Here is a 20,172-nt window from a genome sequence, read left to right as displayed (position 1 = left end):
GAGTTAAAAAGCAAAAACCCCGTGCAGCAGAGTGTACTGGTTGTGAGAAGGGAAGGGTCCACCCCACTTGTTCACCTCCCCCTGAATTCACTCTCTACACTGTGCAAAGTTAGTCGGCATCTCAGCCACATGGTGTCATGTCCATAGTTCTCAGACAGAACTTTGTTTTGTTTTTGCTTAAAGCTAATTTTGTTTCAGTATAGACACCCTGCGTTTTGCTTTATATTTAGGCTGGATAATACGAGATTGCAGATATTCAACTGTTGAGGGCTTAATAAACAGCAATTTCATATGGCTCAATCCAGTATTTTGGCTATTAGTCTGTGGTTACATTTTCTTTCTGAAAATGTCTAGGGGCTAGCATCCTGAGAATACGGTCAGAGTGAAACTGCAGTATTAATGGAAATAGAGCATTCCTAAGAAGTACATTTGGTTGGAATTTCTGTTTCTCTTTGTAACATTCTGACAAAATTAGAATGAGGTAGTAATGCATCTTACATTGTTTAACACTTTAAAATCTTTTAAACATATTTCCCCCTCCATTTTCCCCTTTGGATATAAACTTGAGTTGGACCTGTGCATTTTGTGAAAGAAAAGTTCATCTCTAGGGGCGATTTGTCAGTGTTGTAGTTGGCTAGGGAAGAGCAGTGTATCCTCACCAAGACTTGGTATTGTCAGTATTTTTAATTTTAGTTATTCATGGGTATGTGTAATAGTATCTCATTATGGTTTTGGTCTTCACTTCATTGTTGAGTAATGATGCTCAGTATCTTTTTATGTGCTTCTTTGCTGTTCGTGAATCTTCTCTGTGAAGTGTCTATGCAAGCGTTTGCCCCTTCTCTTTTATAGTGGGGTTTTCGTCTTGATGAATTGTGTGAGTTCTGTATATGCAGGAGGCTAGTCGTTTGCCAGATGTATAAATTGCCAACATTTTCTTTCAACCTGTGGCTTGCTTTTTTATTTACCTAGTAATATCTTTTAAGGAATGGAAAGTTTTTGATGAAATCCTGTTTATCAGTTTTTGTGTTTTTTTTTTTTTTTTTATGGTTATCGTTGCTTATATTCTGTCTGAGAAACCTTTGTGTTTTATTCTGGGTGTTTTATGGTTTTAGATTTAGATTTTGGTTTGCATTCATAGTGTATTAATTTTTATATATAATGTAAGGTAGGGGTTGAATTTTATTTAATTTTGATATAAATATTTAGTTTCTGCACAATTTATTGAAAAAATTACCCTTTGGCCCTTTGAATTTAATTGGAAACTTTGTCAAAGATTAAATGACTATATGTGAATCTCTTTCTGGATTCTTATTCTATTCTGTTGATTTATAGGTCTATCCTTTCTCCAAAATGAAATTCTCTTGATTACTGTAGCTTTATAATACATCTTGAAATCAAGTAGTGTAAGCCCCCATCTTGTTCTATTTTGGTTACTTTGGTTATTCTAAGTCTTGTGTTTTCATAGAGGTTTTAGAGTCAAAAGATGCTATTTGGATATACATTGGAATTGCACCAAATTTTGTAGATCATTTAGAGAGAATGGTGTCTAAATATTAGTTTTCCAAAACATGAGTGTGGTATATCTCTTTAAAATTTTTTTTTTAAATGTGTATTATTTATTTTTGAGAGAGAGAGAGAAGGACAGAGTATGAGCAGGGGAGGGGCAGAGAAAGAGGGAGACACAGAATCTCAAGCAGGCTCCAAGCACAGAGCCTGACTGGGGCTCCAACTCACGAACTCTGAGAGCATGACCTGAGCCGAAGTCGAATGCTTAACCAACTGGGCCACCCAGGCGCCTTGGTGTATCTCTTTATTTAGATGTTCTTTAACTTCTCTTGACCATATCTTATAGTTGTCAGTATTGAGGTCTTTAGATCCTTCATTTAATTTATTCCTTAGTATTTTATGGTTTTTTTTTGGGGTATTATAAATGGTATTTTTAATTTTCATTTTCCACTTCTTATATAGAAGTACAACTGACTACACACACGCGCGCGCGCGCACACACACACACACACACACACAAACACACACACACGTTTTTTGCTTTGTTTCCTGAGACCTTGCTAAGCCCCATTTAATTGTAAATTTTTGGGTAGATTGATTAGGATGTCTATATAGATAATTATGTTGTCTTTGAATAGAGACAATGAGAGCAAGAGATTAAACATTCTCAACTGTGAGAGGTGGTCCATTTTCCTCTTTAGTCATGAAGTTTCTGCATCCTGACTTTTGAAGTCTCTCATTAGCTTTGTTGGCATTTCAAATTGAGTTGTAATTAATTAACCTTCACCACCATACACTGTTGTTACTTATGCTTTAAATATTCATTTCTTCAGAATTTAAAAGAAAAGGAACTATCATTTTTATTTATCTGTCTAATTACCATTCTATTGCTTTTTGTTCCTTCACTGCCAAGTTTCCATTTGGTAGGATTTCTTTTCCACCTGAAAAAAAACATCCTTTAGCATTTCTTAAGAATAGGTCTACAAGTGATGAATTCTCAGTTTTTGTTTATCTAAAAATCTGTTTTTCTCCCTTGTTTCTGAAGGATATGCTGGCTGGATATCGTATTCTGGATTGATAGTTCTTTTATCCCTTTTAAGTATGTTAAGGGTATTGTTCATTGTCATCCGGCCTCCATTGTTTCTGATACGAGTCATTCCTCTTTTGTGTCTTTGTTTTCCTCCTTGTTTCTGTTTTCTCTGGCAGGCTTTAACATTTTATTTTATTTTTTAATTGATTTTTCAGGAGAGTGCTACCTAGGTGTAATTTTCTTTGTATTTATGCCTCTTGGGGTTTGCTGAGCATTTTGATCTTTAATGTGGTTCTTTTTTTTAAAAAGTTGAGAAATATTTGGTGATTATATCTTTTTTTTTTTTTTTTTTCAGTTTATTTATTTTGAGAGAGAGAGAAAGTGTGAGTGGGGGAGGAGCAGAGAGAGGAGATAGAGAATCCCACGCAGGCTCTATACTGTCAGTGCAGAGCCCGATTTGGGGCTTGAACTCACAAACCATGAGATCATGATGTGAGCCAAAGTTGGATGCTTAACCAACTGAGCTACCCAGACACCCCAAGGCCATTATATCTTTTAAAATACTCTCCTCCTCCTCTTTTTTTTTTTTTTTTTTAAATATTTTATTGTTTTTGAAAGAGAGAGAGAGTGTGAGCACAAGCAGGGGAGGAGCAGAGAGAGAGAGAGAGAGAGAGAGAGAGACACAGAACCTGAAGCAGGCTTTAGGCTCTGAGCTGTCAGCACAGAGCCTGATGTGGGGCTTGAACTCACAAACCATGAGATCATGACCCGAGCTGAAGTTGGACACTTAACTGACTTAAGTCAGGCACCCCTAAAATATTCTCTTCTGATCTGTTCTCATTTTTTTCTCTTTCTTTTTAATTTTTCTCTCTGTTCTTCAGATTGGGTAGTTTTCTATTGATCAACCTGACTACTTTTTCTTTTATCTTCAAACTGTTACTAAGCCCAGTTTTTTTTTTTTTCCCCTTCCAGTTTTGTACTTTTCAGTTACAGAACGTCCACTTAGCTCTTTTTTAGAGTTTGTGTTTTTCTGTGGAGAATCTGTTTATTCCTATTTCTTTTCAATTCTTTGAACATACTTCCCTTCAACTCTTTAAACATAAAATTTTAAAAAATCCAATGCCTGGGTCAACTTGGGTTTGTTTTTATTCTTATTTATATATTTTGCTTTTTATTATGAAGACTGCTTTGCTTCTTCCTGTGGGTTACATTTTCCTGTTTTGTTTGTTTGTTTATTTTATTTTTTGCATGTCTAAGACTTAAGATTTATTGGACATCATGAATGCTACGGTATAAGTCTACATTCTGATAGTCTTTGAGAATGTTGAATTTTGCATTAATAGGTCACTTAGTGGCTGATCTCTTTGAACTTGGGTAGGCTTGATTTATGCTTTGTTAAGCTTACATTTTTGGAAATTCTATGGTGTTTTCTCTTAAGCGTCTCCAAGTTGGTGGGTCTCAACCTTCAAGCTCTGTGTCCTTTGTGGGTCCTTGTTAGGCCTCTGTATCTTTTCTTTCTTTCTTTCTTTCTTTCTTTCTTTCTTTCTTTCTTTCTTTCTTTCTTTCTTTTTTTTTTTTTTTTTGCCTCTGTATCTTTTCTAGGATGAGTCTAGAGCAAATCTGTTTTGTGGAAGAGATTCTCAACTTCACTACTACATTTAGGGCTGTGTAATTTTTTATTGGGTGGGGAATGAAGGGAAGCTCATGCGTGTAGGATGTTGAACAGGAACTGTGGCCTCTACCCACTTGATGTCAGCAGCATCTTTCTAGTTGTAACAGCTAGTAAGGTCTTCAGACGTTGCCAGATGCCCCCTGCGGGCAGGGGATCAGGACCAAAATTGCCCCAGTTGAGAATCACTGCTCCAGAGTGGTCTTTAATTCTGAGACCTGTTCTTTCTGGTGTGTCAGCTGCGTACCAGCCTTGTTCACGATACGAAGGTTTCTCCACTCTGGCTGGGCAAGAACTCCAGTGCCCTAACTTGACCTTCGAGTATCCGTGTTCTGCTTGCTATTCTTTGCATCAGCTCTCTGGCGACCTGGGCCTTTGTAGCCCATCCCTCAGCTAAGGCCTTCCAGCAGCACCCCTTCCTCGCCCTGCCCCAGGACTTTGGGGACCCTTTCATTGATCCTCGAAGAATCTGACCTCTGACTCCTCAGCTCAGTGGGGCTGCTGCACTGTTGGACTTGAGCTCACTGCCACAGTTGAAAAATGGTCTCCCGGCTGAGAGCCAAGACAACGGTAGTGTTTACCTCTTGAGTGTTTACGTCTTGAGTGTTTCTTCTCTCAGGGATCAGTCTTGCACCGCCTGTTATCTGGAGCCTGGAAACATAATTTTGCCCAGTCATGTAGCTGCGTATGGCAGAGGTGGGGGCTGGTCCCCTATCAGTTACTCAGCCATTTGTCAGAGCAGCTGTCTGCTCACGGCTTTTAATAGCTGGATGTTTATGGGCCTTGCAGCTGGGAGCTGTGTGAACACTGCAGGGCACGGTTAGGATCCCCTGGACGACATACCTGTTCAGCTTCCTTGCCGAGCAGATCAAGGGTGAGGCAGACATATGCTAGGCTGCGGGTCACTAAATTCTGTTATGAGTCATCTTTGTGCTTAACAAAAACCCCTCCAACCTGGGCTTAACCCCAGACCTACTCCCTCAGGATTAAGAGAAACCCTGGAAATCTGTATATTTAATCTGCGCCCCAGGGATTCTTACCATTAGGAAAATTGAGGAATCATTGTACTCCAGAAGGTGAAGGAAACGAGGGGCAGGGCAGCAGGGGCAGGGCAGGGCAGCGCAGCGCAGCGGTAGATGGCCCGGGGTGGGGTGGGCGAGGCAGGGGGGGGGAGCCTTCTTGGCACGTGAACAGGCAGCATGAATGTCTCCATTCCTTTCCCCGGGATTTATGCTAAAAACAGGACTTGATACTTAAGTTTTAAAAATCCAGTTTAATTTTTAAATTTTGATGTTGGTTGGGGCGTCTGGGTGGCTCAGTTCGTGAAGTGTCCGACTGTAGCTCAGGTCATGATCTCACAGCTCTTGAGTTCATGCCCTGCGTCGGGCTCTGTGGTGACAGCTTGGAGCCTGGAACCTGCTTCAGATTCTGTGTTTCCCTCTCTTCTCTCTCTGCCCCTCCCTCACTCACTCACGTGCTCTCTCTTTCTCTCTCAAAAATGAATAAATGTTAGAAAAAGTTACCAAAAGATTTTTTTATGTTGTTCTGAAAATGTTTTTATTTCTTTGTTATTTTAAGGTATTTCTGTAGGTTTAGAGTTTTGGTTTTAGACCACGTTTTTCCCAGGTCTTCAAAGGTAATCACTTTTGATTGATTGATTTTTTTATTTTTAAGTAATCTCTATACCCAAGGTGGGCTTGAACTCACAACCCTGAGATCAAGAGTCACATGCTCTGCGGGGCACCTGGGTGGCTCTGTTAAGCTTTCCACTCTTGGTTTCAGCTCAGGTCATGATCTCACAGTTCGCGGGTTTGAGCCCCACATCTGGCTCTGTGCTGACAGTGCAGAGCCTGCTTAGGATTGTCTCTCTACCCCCCCCCCCCCAATAAATAAATAAAGTTAAAAGAGTCACATGCTCTAATGACTGAGCCAGCTAGTGCCCCTCATTTTGTTTTTTATTTTTTATTTTTTATCTTTATGTTTTATTTATTTTTGGGGGGTGGAGAGGGGCAGAGAGAGAGAGGGAGTCACAGAATCTGAGACAGCCTCCAGCCTCTGGCTGTCAGTGCAGAGCCCAACGCAGGGCTTGAACTCACGATCCGTGAGATCATGACCTGAGCCAGAGTGCGATGCTTAACTGACTGAGCCACCCAGGCACCCCTCATTTTGGTTTTTAAATGTTTAGTTGTGGTCAAATACACATGACTTAAAATCGACCACATTTACCATTTTTGAGTGTACAACTCAGTGGCCTTAAGTACATTCACATCCTTGTGCAGACATCACCACTGTCCACCTCCGGAACTCTTTTCTTCTTGTGAAACTGAAACTCTGTACCCATTAGATCAGTTTCTCATTTCCCTCTCCCCAGCTCCTGGCGACCACCATTCTACTTCCTGTCTCCAGGAAACTGACTGCTTAGGTACCTCATGTGAGTGGAATCGTGCAGGATGGGTCCATGAGTGACTGGCTTATTTCACTTAACACAGTGTCTTCAAGGTTAACATCATTTTTTTTTTGAACAGGTGCAAGTCATATATTTACTCAGTGTTCATTGAAACAATGACAGTTCACCCGGATCCTCAGCAGTGGTGATAAACTTTCAGTTGCCTGTGGAGGAAAAGGAAGGCATTTCAAAGAAGACTGTACCCCTCTCTGGTTCCCTGTGCAGAGCAAGCAGCTCTGTCTTGGTTATGTGTTGAAGACCTTGTCTCCTCCCTTCTCCTCCCTCTGGGACTCATTAGTTGAACTGACCGGGTTATTTTCTTTGGTATCTCTGAGACTTAGCAGCCGTTGGTACCTGGCTGCTATTGGTTACACCCCTTGCCAGTGAGTAGGAGAGTGTGGAATTGGGTTGAGAGTGTGATGGGTTGCTTTGTGAGGGAGCATTTTCTTGCTCTGTGCACTTTTCCATTAGTCGCTTTGTGTGTACTGGTGATAGATAACAAGGCATTGCTGCTTTTAGTAAGTTTGGTTTTCAAAATGTATGCTGTGAAAGTCATGATTTAGACCGTATCTCCTCTCATTTTTCTCCTGCACGGATTGACTCACTTCCTGAAAGCTTCAAGCATGGTGTTTACAAGTGAATGAGTAATACAACTAGTTTTGTGACCTTACAGAAGTGTGCAGTGTTGCTTAGGTGTGCTGTATATCCAACTTCCTTAAGCTCTGTACTTTGATAAATATAAAACATTAGAGAAAAGGAAAATCCCGTTTGTAAAACACTCTTCATTTTGACGGTAAAATTATGCACCATGGATGAGTTCGTAGAGGGCATATCACTTCCCTCCTGTACTTTTGGTCTGAAGGAAGGCACATGATGAGCAAAATTTAGAAGCTTCTTTATAGACAAAAGAGTTCTAATTCTAAGTATAGTTGCCATAAAAGACTTAGCATATGGGGGCGCCTGGGTGGCTCAGTCAGTTAAACGTCTGACTTGGGCTCGGGCCATGATCTTGTGGTTCGTGGGTTTGAGCCCCACGTCGGGCTCTGTGCTGACAGCTCAGAGCCTGGAGCCTGCTTCGGATTCTGTGCCTCCCTCTCTCTCTGCTTCTCCCCTGCTCATGCTCTCTCTCTCTCGCTCTCGCTCTCTTTCTCTCTCTCAAAAATAAATGAACATTAAAAACGAATTAAAAAAAAAGAGACCTAGTGTATGGCCTCATGTATAAATTTTTAAGACTAAGCATGCCACTTTTCAGAAGATAGTTTATGCTCACATTTTTTGTTATAATTTTTAGAAACAGAAAAGTGTATTAAAAGATATTTTTAAAGTTGATAGAATTTTTTTCCTTCTATTGGGAATGTACTTCATTTTTATTTTCTCATTAAGATAGTCTCTCTAACCCTAAAGTGCATGTTTGTAAGTGTGTGTGTGTGTGTGTGTTTGCTTTCCTTTCTCTCCTAGTTACTGGGTTTTTCATGCTCACTGTATTGTTACTTCTTCCTGCTGCCCCACCAGCTCACCTTTGGCACAACTCTTTGTGCTGCTCGTCTCTCTCTTCTCCTCTCTTGTTTAGGAAACCAGTCACATGGGGCTTCTCTTTCAAAGCAAGAAATTGGTGATGGAAGGGTGTGAGTTGGGGGGAGTCTTTCATTATCTGGGGACGTGACCTCACTTTGAACACACTACCATAATTAATATAGCCTTACACATTCGGGGACTCATGGCCATTAGGGGTGATGAAGTCAGGGAATGTGGAGTCGGTCTGACCTCAGAGCAAATATCCCAGGCCCCCAAGTGGTTCTTGGGTTCCACAGTGGGGCCCTTGTGCTCAGGTCTTGTGAAGTCTGTACGTGTCTTTCTGGCCTCTGGACTCCAGTAGGTCACCATGGTCGAATGAAAAAGAAAAGGCCAGTGGAGCTAAAAGAAAGCTAAATGCCAAGGCTTGCCGAGAGCTTTCTGTATAGGTGAGCTGGTATGTGTGCCAGCCATGGAAAACCAGGCAGGAAGAGAAATAAAAGGCAGTGGAGCTCTCAGATTATAGACAGCAGCAGCTTGTTGATTTTGTGTGCACCTTGGTTTCCATTTCCTTGAATCTGTTTTCTTCTACAGAACCCCATGGGTTCATGGGGACGGAGAATATTAGGCTATCCCTGGGTCCTCCTCTCAGAAATGGAGTTTAATCTCTAGATTATGTCATCATGAAAGTCGGTGGGGCAGCATACTAAGCAACTCCAGGAAACAATATTGGAAAAATACAGGCAACTTTCTGCTTCAGATGAGCTCAGCATACTCCTCGCACTAGCTTGTTGTGATACCCAGTGTACCTGGAAACCGCATCGCCTGGTAGGCCCAGCTCTGCCGAAGGGCCACGAACCAGGAAGTACACCCCAAATGCGACAGAGGTGATACAAGTACTTGATTTTTTGTTTTGCAATTCCTTTAGGTTCTTCCTCAGAGCCAATTGACTGTGATTTTTCCTTAAAACATTACAAAGCTGTATCCTAGTTTGGAAAGAGCGGTAGGTACTGGTGAGATGGTCCACTGAAGGGAAGCCTGGCAGTGGGGAACAGAACGGATTTGTGACGTATGCAAAACTCCAAAGGCTTGGCCATTTGGGGCGGTCGGTTGGAAGAGTGTCCTCCACACGTACTGAGGATTATTGACGTTGGGTAGGAGTCAAGTTGGTGATGAGGAATCTGCATCATGAGGAGGTGAACTACAGTTTCTGCTTTGAAGGACAATTAGAGAAGCGATAGTTAGATGTCCATACTTGGGTTTTGTGTTTCATTTGTACTGATGAACATAATTGAGAAAGAAGAAACTGTATTTTTCACATGAATGACGAATATTACTTGATTTATTATGTTTTTTTTTTATTTTTTATTTTTAGTTTTTAAATTTACTTTAGAGAGAGGGAGAGAGAGGGAGAGAATCCCAAGCAGGCTCCATGCTGTCAGTGCAGAGCCTGATACAGGGTTGGAACCCATGAAGTGTGAGATTGTGATTTGAGCTGAAATTAAGAGTCACATGCTCAACCGACTGAGCTACCCAGGCACGCGCTTGCCCCATCCTTCCTCCCTTCCCTTCCCTCCCCTCCCTTGCTTCCCTTGCTTCCTTCCTTCCTTCCTTTCAAGTATTTATTTATTTATTTTTGGGGGGAGAGAGAGAGAGAGAGAGAGAGAGAGAGAGAGAGAGAGAGAGACAGAGACAGCATAAGCAGGGGGTGAGGGGCAGAGAGAGAGGGGAACAAAGGATCTGAAGCAGGCTCTGCACACACAGCACAGAGCCCAATTTGAGTCTCAAACTCAGGAACAGTGAGATCATGACCTGAGCTGAAGGCAGATGCTTAACTGACTGAGCCACCCAGGCACCCCACCCCTTGACTTATTTTTAAAAAATTGATGAAAATTAATGTTCTCGCCCAGATTATACGGTTGTCTTACACTCCAGATGTATTTTCACGCCCACCCAGGGAAGGAACCAGCTGTAAACGGATGCGTGCTCACATGTAGTTTGCATTCCGCGTTGCGCAGTGTTGTTTCTAATGGCCACACATATTCTAGCATAACCGATAATTAGATGGTTTTCCAGTTGTTTATATTAACAGATGTAGTGACCAAACCAATTAGATGGTTTTCCAGTTGTTTATATTAACAGATGTCAGTGAATGTGACCAAAGTGAAACCTTTGGAGACATCCTTAATTTTTCAGGGTATATACATCTCAAGGCTTTTGAATGCCAGATTTCCTTCCAGAGTTGGTAACTCTTTACAGTCTCTCTGGTGAAATGAGATGGCCCCACACCCTTGACAAAGATTGGATGTTCTGGTTGTTATTATTATTTTTTTTTGTCTTTGCCACACTTCCAGTTTCTAGATGAAAAATTATACTGCTCTGTTCTTTTAATTTACATGTCTGAGTCAGAATGAATTTGAGTATTTGCAAATTTTCATTAGCCATTTGTTTCCCATAGTGAATTTCCTGCACATATTCCTTGTCTCCCTTTTTTAAATTGGTAGACTTTTATAATTCTTAATGATACTAGGTGTTCTTGATTTATTATGATACTATTCTTGGGTCCAGAAGATAGACTGAGAGTGCAAATACTGATTGTGGTTTCTTTTGTTTGCCTTCTATTGCTCTTATGGTGGAACTATTTTGTTTTCACAAGGGAAACAAATTTAACCAAATAGTATCCTCTTATAACCTGTCAACTTAAGGAAATGTGGAACCAAAACATTAGCAGAATGATGACGCATTAGTACGCATTAATTTGTACATTGTTTTTCTCTACACCGGATATGAACTGTTTTTAAACTATAATGCATACAATTTATCAGAAACAAACTTCAGTTTTCTACATTACAAAGAAGAGTGGTAATTTTGCTTCATTAGAAGAAAAAATACAGTGTTCTCTGTGAGGCATGAATATGCTCAGCTTATTTTCTCATCTGCAAAATAAGGGATAATTTTTCCTTTGTAAGGTTGTTTCCTTTTTTTTTTTTGAGAGAGGGTGCAAGTGAGCAAGGAACAGAGAGAGAGAGAGAATCCCAGGAGGGGCAGAGAGAGAGAGAAGTGGGGCTTACTCAGGTGCCCAAGATCATTTCCTATTCAATTGTCTGGGTTATAGTAGGTGCTCATTAAAAGGTGGCTGTTTTTATGATGCTGCTGATTGTAAATGAATATGACAGGGTCTGTGCACTCAGTGAGCCGATAGTTCCAGGGCGGGGGGTGGGGGGCAACACACAGATCTTTGATTACACTAGATGCTCTTCTGGAGGTATGAACAGAGGGGTGTGTGTGTGTGTGTGTGTGTGCGCGCCTGTTTCTTTGGTCTCAGAATCTTTGATCATCAATTTTATACCTTTCTTTCTTTTAATGTAAAACATTTAAAGCTAGAAGTTTCCTCTAAGGCTTGCTTACCTGTACCTTTACAGGTTATAATGTGGTATATTTTCACTTTCATTTATTTAAAAATAATTCTGATTTCTCTTATGGGGTCTTCTTTGCCACATAGCTATTTAGAAATATGTTGTTAATTCTCAAATATTTGGGGTTTTTAGAGCTATCTTAGTGATTTCTAATTTAATTTTTTTGATATCGGAGAACATTCTGTGGAACATTTTTGTGTTTAGACATTTATTGAGATTTATATACCAGCCCTGGCATATAGGGTCTATGTTGAGAAATATCCAACGTGTACTTGAGAAAACTGTCCTGCAATTGTTGGGTGTGGTGTTCCACAAACGTCAGTTAGATTAAGGTGGTTACTAGTGTTGTTCATATCTTCTGTAGCCTTACTCTTTTTTTTTTTTTTTTTGGTCTACTTTTATCAGTTACTGAGACAGGGATGTTGAGATCTATGTGTGTTTTCTGATTTTTCCTTGTAGTTCTGTTTTTGTCTCATATATGTTGAAACTATAATTTGATCCATACACATTTAGGTGTGGTGAATTGACTTTATCATTATGATATGTTCCTTTTAATCTCTGGTCATATTCCTTGTCTCAAAGTCTGTGTTGTCTTATATTAATAGAGCCACACCGCATTCATTGTACCCGTTGTTTGCATGGCATATCTTTTTTATCCTTTTCACTTTCAACCTGTTCGTGTGTTTAAAGTATATCTCCCTTATACAGCAACTTAGGTCGGTCCTTTATTAATCTGTTGTGACAATTTCTGGCTTTTAATTTTTTTGTTTTTAACGTTTATTCCTTTTTTTTTTTTTTTTTTTGAGAGACAGAGAGCATGAGTCGGGGGGAGGGGCAGAGAGAGAGGGAGTCACAGAATTGTAAGCAGGCTCCAGGCTCTGAGCTGTCAGCACAGAGCTGGACGCGGGGCCTGAACTCACAAACTGTGAGATCACGACCTGAGCTGAAGTCCGACGCTTAACTGACTGAGCCACCCAGGTGCCCCTCATCAGATATATTTTAGTATTCCATTTTGATTCCTTTATTGGCTTTTTAGCAGTATCTCTTATGTTTTTAGTGTTGACTTAGGGATTCAAATAGGCTTCTTAGCTTGTCACTGTCTGTATAGTCCTACTGTTGGACTACTTTACCTAAAATGTAAGAAACATGCAAGCATAAAACTCTGCTACTCTTCCTCATTCACTGTGCTATTGGTGTGAATGTATTTCACCTCTATGTATACCATGGAGTGTTACCATTTTTTGCTTTAAGCAGCCAGTTGTCTTTCAAATAAATTGAAAGGAGATTTTTAATCTTTTATGTCTACCTGCCTTTTTGCCAGTTTGGTTTCTCTTTATTCCTTATGGTACATTTGAGTTTTTAGTCTGTTCGGCACCAGTTCCCTTTAGCTTGAAGACTTTCTTTTATAATTTCTTAAAGTTTCGTTTGGCTGGTGATAAATTCTCAGACTTTATTTGAAGATGTCTTAATTTCACTGTCATCGTTTGAAGTACATTTGTGTTGCTTATAGAATTCAGTTATTGTTTCCAGTCTGTTAGCTCTCGATAGATGTTCCACTGTTTGTGTCCATTGTTTCGGATGTCGGCATCACTTGATTGTTTCTGTGTGTGTAATGTGTTATTTTTCTTGGCTCCTTTCATGACTTTGTCTTACTTTCTGGTTTTTAGCAGTTTGTGATGTGCCTAGGGAAAAGTCTTTTTTTTTTTTTTTAATGCTTCTTGGGGTTTGCTAAGATTCTTACGTATGAAAATGAATATTTTCTACCAGACTTGGAAAAATTTCAGCCATTATTCCTTCAAATATTGTTTTCTTCCCAGGGTGCCTGGGTGGCTCCATTGGTTAAGTGTCTGACTATGGATTTTGGCTCAGGTCACAATCTCACAGTTTGGGAGTTTGAGCCCTGCATCAGGCTCTACACTGTCAGTGTGGAGCCTGCTTGGGATTCTCTCTGTCTCCCTCTCTCTCTGCCCCTCCCCTGCTCTCTCTCTTTCAAAAAAAAAATTAATAAACTTAAAAAATTTTTTTTTCTTCCCTATTTTGTCATCCTCTTCCAGGACTGCCAATTACATGTGTTTCATTCCTTATTATTGCCCCACTGAACCTTCAAGCTTTTTTTTTTTCTTCAATTTCTTTCTGTCTTTTCTTCTATTTTTCAGATTGTAATCTAAAAGGGTTGATGAATCTGGGAAGAGATCAGTGGAAATTTTCTGGTACTAAAATTATCTAGTGAATGTTTCATATTGCTCCTTTTTATTTATTTATTTATTTTTTTAACGTTTATTTATTTTTGAGACAGAGAGAGACAGAGCATGAACAGGGGAGGGGCAGAGAGAGAGGGAGACACAGAATCTGAAACAGGCCTCCAGGCTCTGAGCTGTCAGCACAGAGCCTGACGTGGGGCTCGAACTCACGGACCGTGAGATCGTGACCTGAGCTGAAGTCGGACGCTTAACCGACTGAGCCACCCAGGCGCCCCTGAAGTCGGATTCTTAACCGACCAAGCCACCCAGGCGCCCCCATATTGCTCCTTTTGATAGTGCTCATTTCTCTCCTAAAATTACCCATTCTAATTCCCTTGTTATAACCAGGTTTTCCTTTAAGTCCTTGGACATAATCTATAATAGTTGTTTTCTAGTTCTCATCTCTAATTCCTAAATCTGGATCATGTCAGGCTCTACTTCCATTGCCTGTGTTCTTTCTCCTTGATAATGGGTCACTTTTTCTTCTTTGCCTGTATAATAACTATTTACTGTGTTGGATACTGTGGGGGATAACATGATAGGGAGTTTTGACTAAAGGGTATTGATTATGAGCTTTTTTCTTCTAAGCGATTCCTGACAGGTCAGTCCTGTCAGGAGTGGATCTCTCTATCTACCTGTGTAACTATCCACCTTCCTACTCTAGGTACCTGTGTATCTGTCTAAAATGGTGTTTCCATTTTAGATGAAGTCCAGGTACGTGGCTCTTACTCTAGAGTATGATCTTTATTACTAAGGCATGGCCCTCCTGGTGTCTAAATGGAGTATTTGAGGTGCTTATGAAGATCGTTTTATTCTGGTTGGGCAGAAACTCTGTGACCCCCGGCATGACCTCTGGAGTCTCTCTTGAGCCCACAGCTACCCCCCGCTCCTCTGCTAAATCCCTACAGAAACTTCTGGGGCCTACCCTTCTGCCACCTGGCTTGCAAATTCCAGACGTTTCTGCAACTTGAAACAGCTGCCTCTTCCTCCTTGGCACAGGGAAACTACAGTTCTGCTGGCAGATGCCCCCAGGCAGGAAGCCGGCTGTCCCGGGGCTATGCTCTGGTGTTTCCCTTCTCTCTGCGCACAGGGTCCTGTGGCGCCCGTGGTTCCTGCCTGAAACAGTGGCCTCCTATGTTCCGTCCAGTTTCTTAGATTTACGGGCGGGGGCGAGGGTGGGGGGGTGGGGGCGGGAGTCCGGGACCAACCATTCTTTCAGGGGTGGAGGCAGCCTCCACCCAAGCAGTTTGCTTGGAAGGTGTGTCTTCCTCATTACCAACATTAATGACACTCCACTGTTTTTTTTGTCCTAGTCAGAGTGTGACTGCTTTTCTTTGGACAGATGATTAATTTCTGTGTTGGCTGCAGCGTTGTCCTTAACTTACGTGTGCTTCTGTTCCGGAGCCAGCCTTTGGTCTGTTACTGTACCTGGTCACAGACATAACTGAATGACAAGTTGTCCTGATGGCCCGCTGAGAAGAGCTTGGTCTTTTGCACAAATTGTCATCTGCACCCTCTTACCTGTGGTCCTCGTTGTCAGTGACAGTCTGTCCGTGATGATTCTAATTGGGTACAGTAGTCTTGAGAAGTTTTGAAAACGATCAGTCAAAAAAAGTTTTTTTTAACGTTTACTTATTTTTGAGAGAGAGAGTGTGAGTAGAGGAGGGACAGAGAGAGAGAGGGAGACACAGAATCCAAAGCAGGCTCTAGGCTCCAGGCTCCGAGCTGTCAGCATAGAGCCCAACGTGGGGCTCGAACTCACGAGCTGTGAGATCATGACCTGAGCTGAAGTTGGATGTGTAACTGGCTGAGCCACCCAGGCTCCCCGAAAATGATCAGTTTTAGAATCAGTTTTATGTGCTATTGACTTACTTTAATTGTTAAAATTAGTTATCATGTATCTACTTCCATAGTGTATCTTCTACATGAGGGATTCACATGTATTTGTATGTAAAATTGGCTTTAAAAATACTTTCAAATGAGCCTTCGATAATTAAGGCACTGAGGTTTATTTCTTCCTGTAGGGGCATTTCTTTCTTTTTTCTTTATAGTTGGGGGGGGGGGTTGTATTTTTTGTGACTGATGTACTTATATTTATGTAACACTTTTTATTTTCCAAAGTGTCTTCCCTTATATCTGGCCCTTCCTTTCCATTCACATTCACACAGCCCTAGCACACCATCTTTTTACCCTTGCCTGGACCATCAGTGGTTCCTAATCCTCCCTTCTTATAAGAGTCTCCTGGCCAGTGACTTCTACAGTTGAATCTTCCTAGAGTTGCGTTTCTTGCTCTAATGTAAAAAGACATTTCCTGCTCCATTCTGTTTTCCAGACATTAGCTGCTTTCCATTCTACTTTTCTAGCCGGATTTCAGGTACTCTTTACTCAGCTGCTTCTACATTTCTCTTCCCTGACTGCATGCTGTTCCTTCCAGTCACAGTGTTCTTCCCTTCTCTCCATAGTTTCTCCTCCCCATTGTCCAGGGTCTGTCCTGCCCACAGTGTCACTCAATGGAAACTGTCGCCAGTTCCCTGTGCTGCTGTCGTTACTGTCCATTTCACGCTTGAATTACCGGTGCTTGTCCATATCACGTCCTATCTCTAAACAGGGAACACGCCTCCTCAGTCACCCTATCTACTGGAGCACTTGGTGTCCTCCACGTAGTGGATAAAGAGTATCTGGCATCCCACTCATAGGGACCCTGGGGTCTGTCCAGGCAGCATCTGGGCTTATTTACATTTCCAGAACCAGGAGACTTAAGACCCAGACGTTGCATGCAGAATTAAGGACTGGTTCCAGATTTCTAGCTAGTCCGTCTCCTAATTTCTGTCCTTAGATAGCCTCTTCACTCTCGTAGAATGTGGCTCAAAATTACGTTAGTTGACTCCTGAGGACATATCCTTCTATACTTGGGGCTTGTCCAAACTCATCAAAACTGGTCTGGGGGAGTTGGCTTCTGCCTCCGTTGCTCTCGTTGATCCTCCAGGGACGTGGCTGCCACCACATTAGTCGAAGGCTGACCCCAGGTCCCTAGAGCCCTGCTGTCACAGGTCATCCTGCTCTCCCGACGTCACACAAGACCCCATAAAAATACACTCCATGTTCCTAGTTCTCTGAGTGTGGCTTAGTATCACTGTAGGAGTATAATTCTCCATTCCCGTCTCTGCCAGGCACTTCGCCTTAGTAACAAGGCCATGGGAAAGACTACTACCGGCCAGATCGTCAATCTGCTGTCCAATGACGTGAACAAGTTTGACCAGGTAAGCTGCCCCTGAGGGGGCCTCTTTCCTTCCCACCCCTTACTCGGTTTAACTTACTGGAGTTTCTGGTGCCGGTTTTGGGTGTAGGCCAGACTTCTGTTGGGGACAAAGACGAGGATACTTTTTATCCGCGTCTCATTTCTTCTGTGTGCAACTTAGCTATGATAATATGTGTGGTCCGGCAGGTAAGAGTTCTGTTTGCTTAATGTGTTTACAGCATACTTACTTGAAGACTTCATAAGCAGAAAGCAGTGTTCTCGTCCCGCTTGGTTAAAGGGTCCTAATAGTCCTTCAGGAGTGGGGCTTCTGAGCACACTGTGTTGGTATTGCTGAATTGTCTTCCTCCCTCTCTGGATGTTGACCTTCTGCTGGACAGGGATTGTTCTGGGCCTTCTAGAGTGCTTGCTACATAGGAAGTCTTTGATTAAAAAATGCCACATGGGTGATCCCTAGCCAGAAACAAACTGTTCTTCTGTATCCCACCGTGTTGCATTTACATTTACCTTATGAATATATCACACTTTCTGGGGGATCGTAGCTGCTGGTTGGATCTGTATGGCACTAGACTACTTCTCTTTCAATTATGCATTCATCAAACATGAACTAAGGTTCCTATTCAGTTTCAGGGATGAATAAGGCTTAGTTTCTGCCCTGGGGAAGCACAGCCTATCAGGGAGAGAAATGAGCAAGTAATTACTAGAGAGCATGGTAGGTAGCGTAATACAGGTTTTTGTGAGGTCCTGGGGAGCCCAAGGGAGGTGGGCCCAAGGGAGGTGGGGCTGAATTTTGTAGTAGAGGAAATTTGGGGGAACCCTGGGCCCATGCGTGGGGTAGACAGAATTGAAATCTTCCTTCTTTTTTTGGTTTAATTTTTAATGTTTATTTATTCTGAGAGAGAGAGTGTGCATGTGTGTATATACAAGTGGGGGAGGGGCAGAGAGAAGGAGAGAGAATCCCAAGCAGGCTCCGCACCATCAGAGCAGAGCCTGACACGGGGCTCAAACTCGAGAACTGCGAGATGATGATCTGAGCTGAGATTAAGAGTTGGACGCTTAATGGACTGAGCCACCGGGGCGCCCCTTGAGATCTTCCTTCTAGTACTGGTGGTCGTGTTCTCCCTGGATGTCCCTGAAGCCTTCGCTGTGTCCTGGAACAGCTTCATCTGGGGCGGATACTTGGGATCTTGGCGTTAGCAGGTTTAAAACCCACTGTGATCATTTCTGTGTAGGTTCCTGACTGTTCTTTGAGAGCAGATTGTTTCTGTCCTCACTGGTTTTGTGTTTCTGTAGTCCTAAGAAAGCTTTGTCTTTTTCTTTTAAGGTGACCATATTCTTACACTTTCTGTGGGCAGGGCCACTGCAGGCCATAGCAGTGACTGCCTTGCTCTGGATGGAAATAGGAATATCCTGTCTGGCTGGGATGGCAGTTCTAATTATTCTTCTGCCCTTGCAAAGCTGCATCGGGAAGTTGTTTTCATCACTCCGGTAAGAGAAACACTGGTTCAAAAAATAGGTAATATGTATTTGTTAATATCCATGGTCTGCTCCATGCTTTTTTTTTTTTTTTTTTTAAAGTTTATTTTGAGAGTGAGAGAGTATGAGAGAGCAGTGGAAGGGGCAGAGAGAGAGGCAGAGAGAATCTCAAGCAGGCTCTGTGCTGTTAGCACAGAGCCCGACTCGGGGCTCGATCTAAGGAACTGTGAGATCATGACCTGAGCCAAGATCAGGAGTTGGATGCCTAATCAGCTGAGCTACCCAGGCACCCCTGGCCCTTGCTTTTGTTCAAAAGCCAAACAAATGTCTTCTGTGATCTCTCCTTTGTGTTGGCTATTCAGGCTTGGCCAGTGGAGGCTCCAGCTTTAGGCTGGAAAGGTGAAGACATCCACTGGCTCCTCCTGGCCAGCTTTTTGGGCACCGTGCCTTGTAAGTAGTGTCTTCAAGCAAAATTTACATATGATGATGTTATTTAAACATGTATTAAATAATGCGACAATTTAAATGTCTATTTAGAGGCCCAGTTCTGGCTGCGTATATTTTTGTTACGCTTGTGTTAGAGCTGTTTCCAGGTGTGTATGTGTGTGCCTTGTTTGTAATTCAGCGTGTCCACTAAATTTTATAAGCTCCCCAAGGGCAACGCCAACCTCAGTTATATCTTTATACGTCCCACAGTCCTAGCAGCATACATGAGAGAAAAGTGGCTGGTGATGCAGAGCTTACTGGGGGTGAAGCAGGTGCCAGAGGACTGGGAGAGGGTCACGGTCAAGGTTGTCAGGTGGATGATGATGCGCTATTTGAAGCGCATTGAGTTCTTCTGTGTCTTTACCGGTGGTGTTTTCTCTATTTGAAATTTTCTTTCCCCTCTTAGCCATGGAGATATATTCTTTATCCTTTGGGTCCTGTTCCAAAACTGCTGGGACTCTGAAGCTTTTCTTGCTCTCCCCCTCGCCCAGTAGAATCAACAGCTCTTTCTTTTCTGCTCTGAAGCACTTTGTTACCATGTTATTATACTGCAGCCAACTGTATTATTGTTGTTAGATTCAGGCGCCTTTCTGCCTTCCCTACCCACTCATGACCTCCCAGAACAGATGGTTTGTATCTGACTCTCTCTGATGTCTTCCTTAGCCAATGTTGTAAGTTCTCCAAAAGACTTCTTGAATTGGGATGAATTGTTGACTTCCTAACTGAAGTCTTTTTCCATTTGTATTTTGAGTAGGAACTGCCTCTGCTGTCTGGGCAGAGTTGCTGTAGGGAAGCATTTGATCCCTGGTCTCTGACTGTGCCAGCTGCTGATAAGCAAAGTGGGGCTGTGATGGCTGTTATTCATCTCTCACGTCTGTCCCCTTAGGAATAAGACTGCGACTTTCACAGACGTCAGGATCAGGACCATGAATGAAGTTATCACTGGCATAAGAATAATAAAAATGTATGCTTGGGAAAAGTCATTTGCAGACCTTGTCACCAGTTTGAGAAGGTAAAGTTTCTGTGTATTTCACATCACGTTTCTATACTTTTCGATCTCCTGCTTTCACCGAATTGTTTGACAAGTCTCAATGAAGTTTTCACATTAAAATGTGAATTTAGGGGCACCTGGGTG

At 42.1% G+C, this 20,172-nt stretch overlaps 1 protein-coding gene across 14 annotated transcripts in view; it reads left to right on the top strand.

Moving 5' to 3' along the window:
* ABCC4 (ATP binding cassette subfamily C member 4) overlaps positions 1-20,172 on the top strand; it is a 286,538-nt gene that overhangs the window by 89,798 nt on the left and 176,568 nt on the right. For all 14 annotated transcript variants that reach the window (XM_042979281.1, XM_042979303.1, XM_042979308.1 and 11 more), the window contains 3 exons: positions 16,990-17,079; positions 18,400-18,563; positions 19,924-20,049. In XM_042979281.1, coding sequence (XP_042835215.1) covers positions 16,990-17,079; positions 18,400-18,563; positions 19,924-20,049 — 380 coding nt within the window. The remainder of the gene's footprint in view (positions 1-16,989; positions 17,080-18,399; positions 18,564-19,923; positions 20,050-20,172) is intronic.

Source organism: Panthera tigris, chromosome A1, assembly GCF_018350195.1.
Source record: "Panthera tigris isolate Pti1 chromosome A1, P.tigris_Pti1_mat1.1, whole genome shotgun sequence".
NCBI lineage: Eukaryota > Metazoa > Chordata > Mammalia > Carnivora > Felidae > Panthera > Panthera tigris.
The sequence above is the reverse complement of the archived record's forward strand: the minus strand, read 5'-3'. Positions and strand labels throughout refer to the sequence as shown.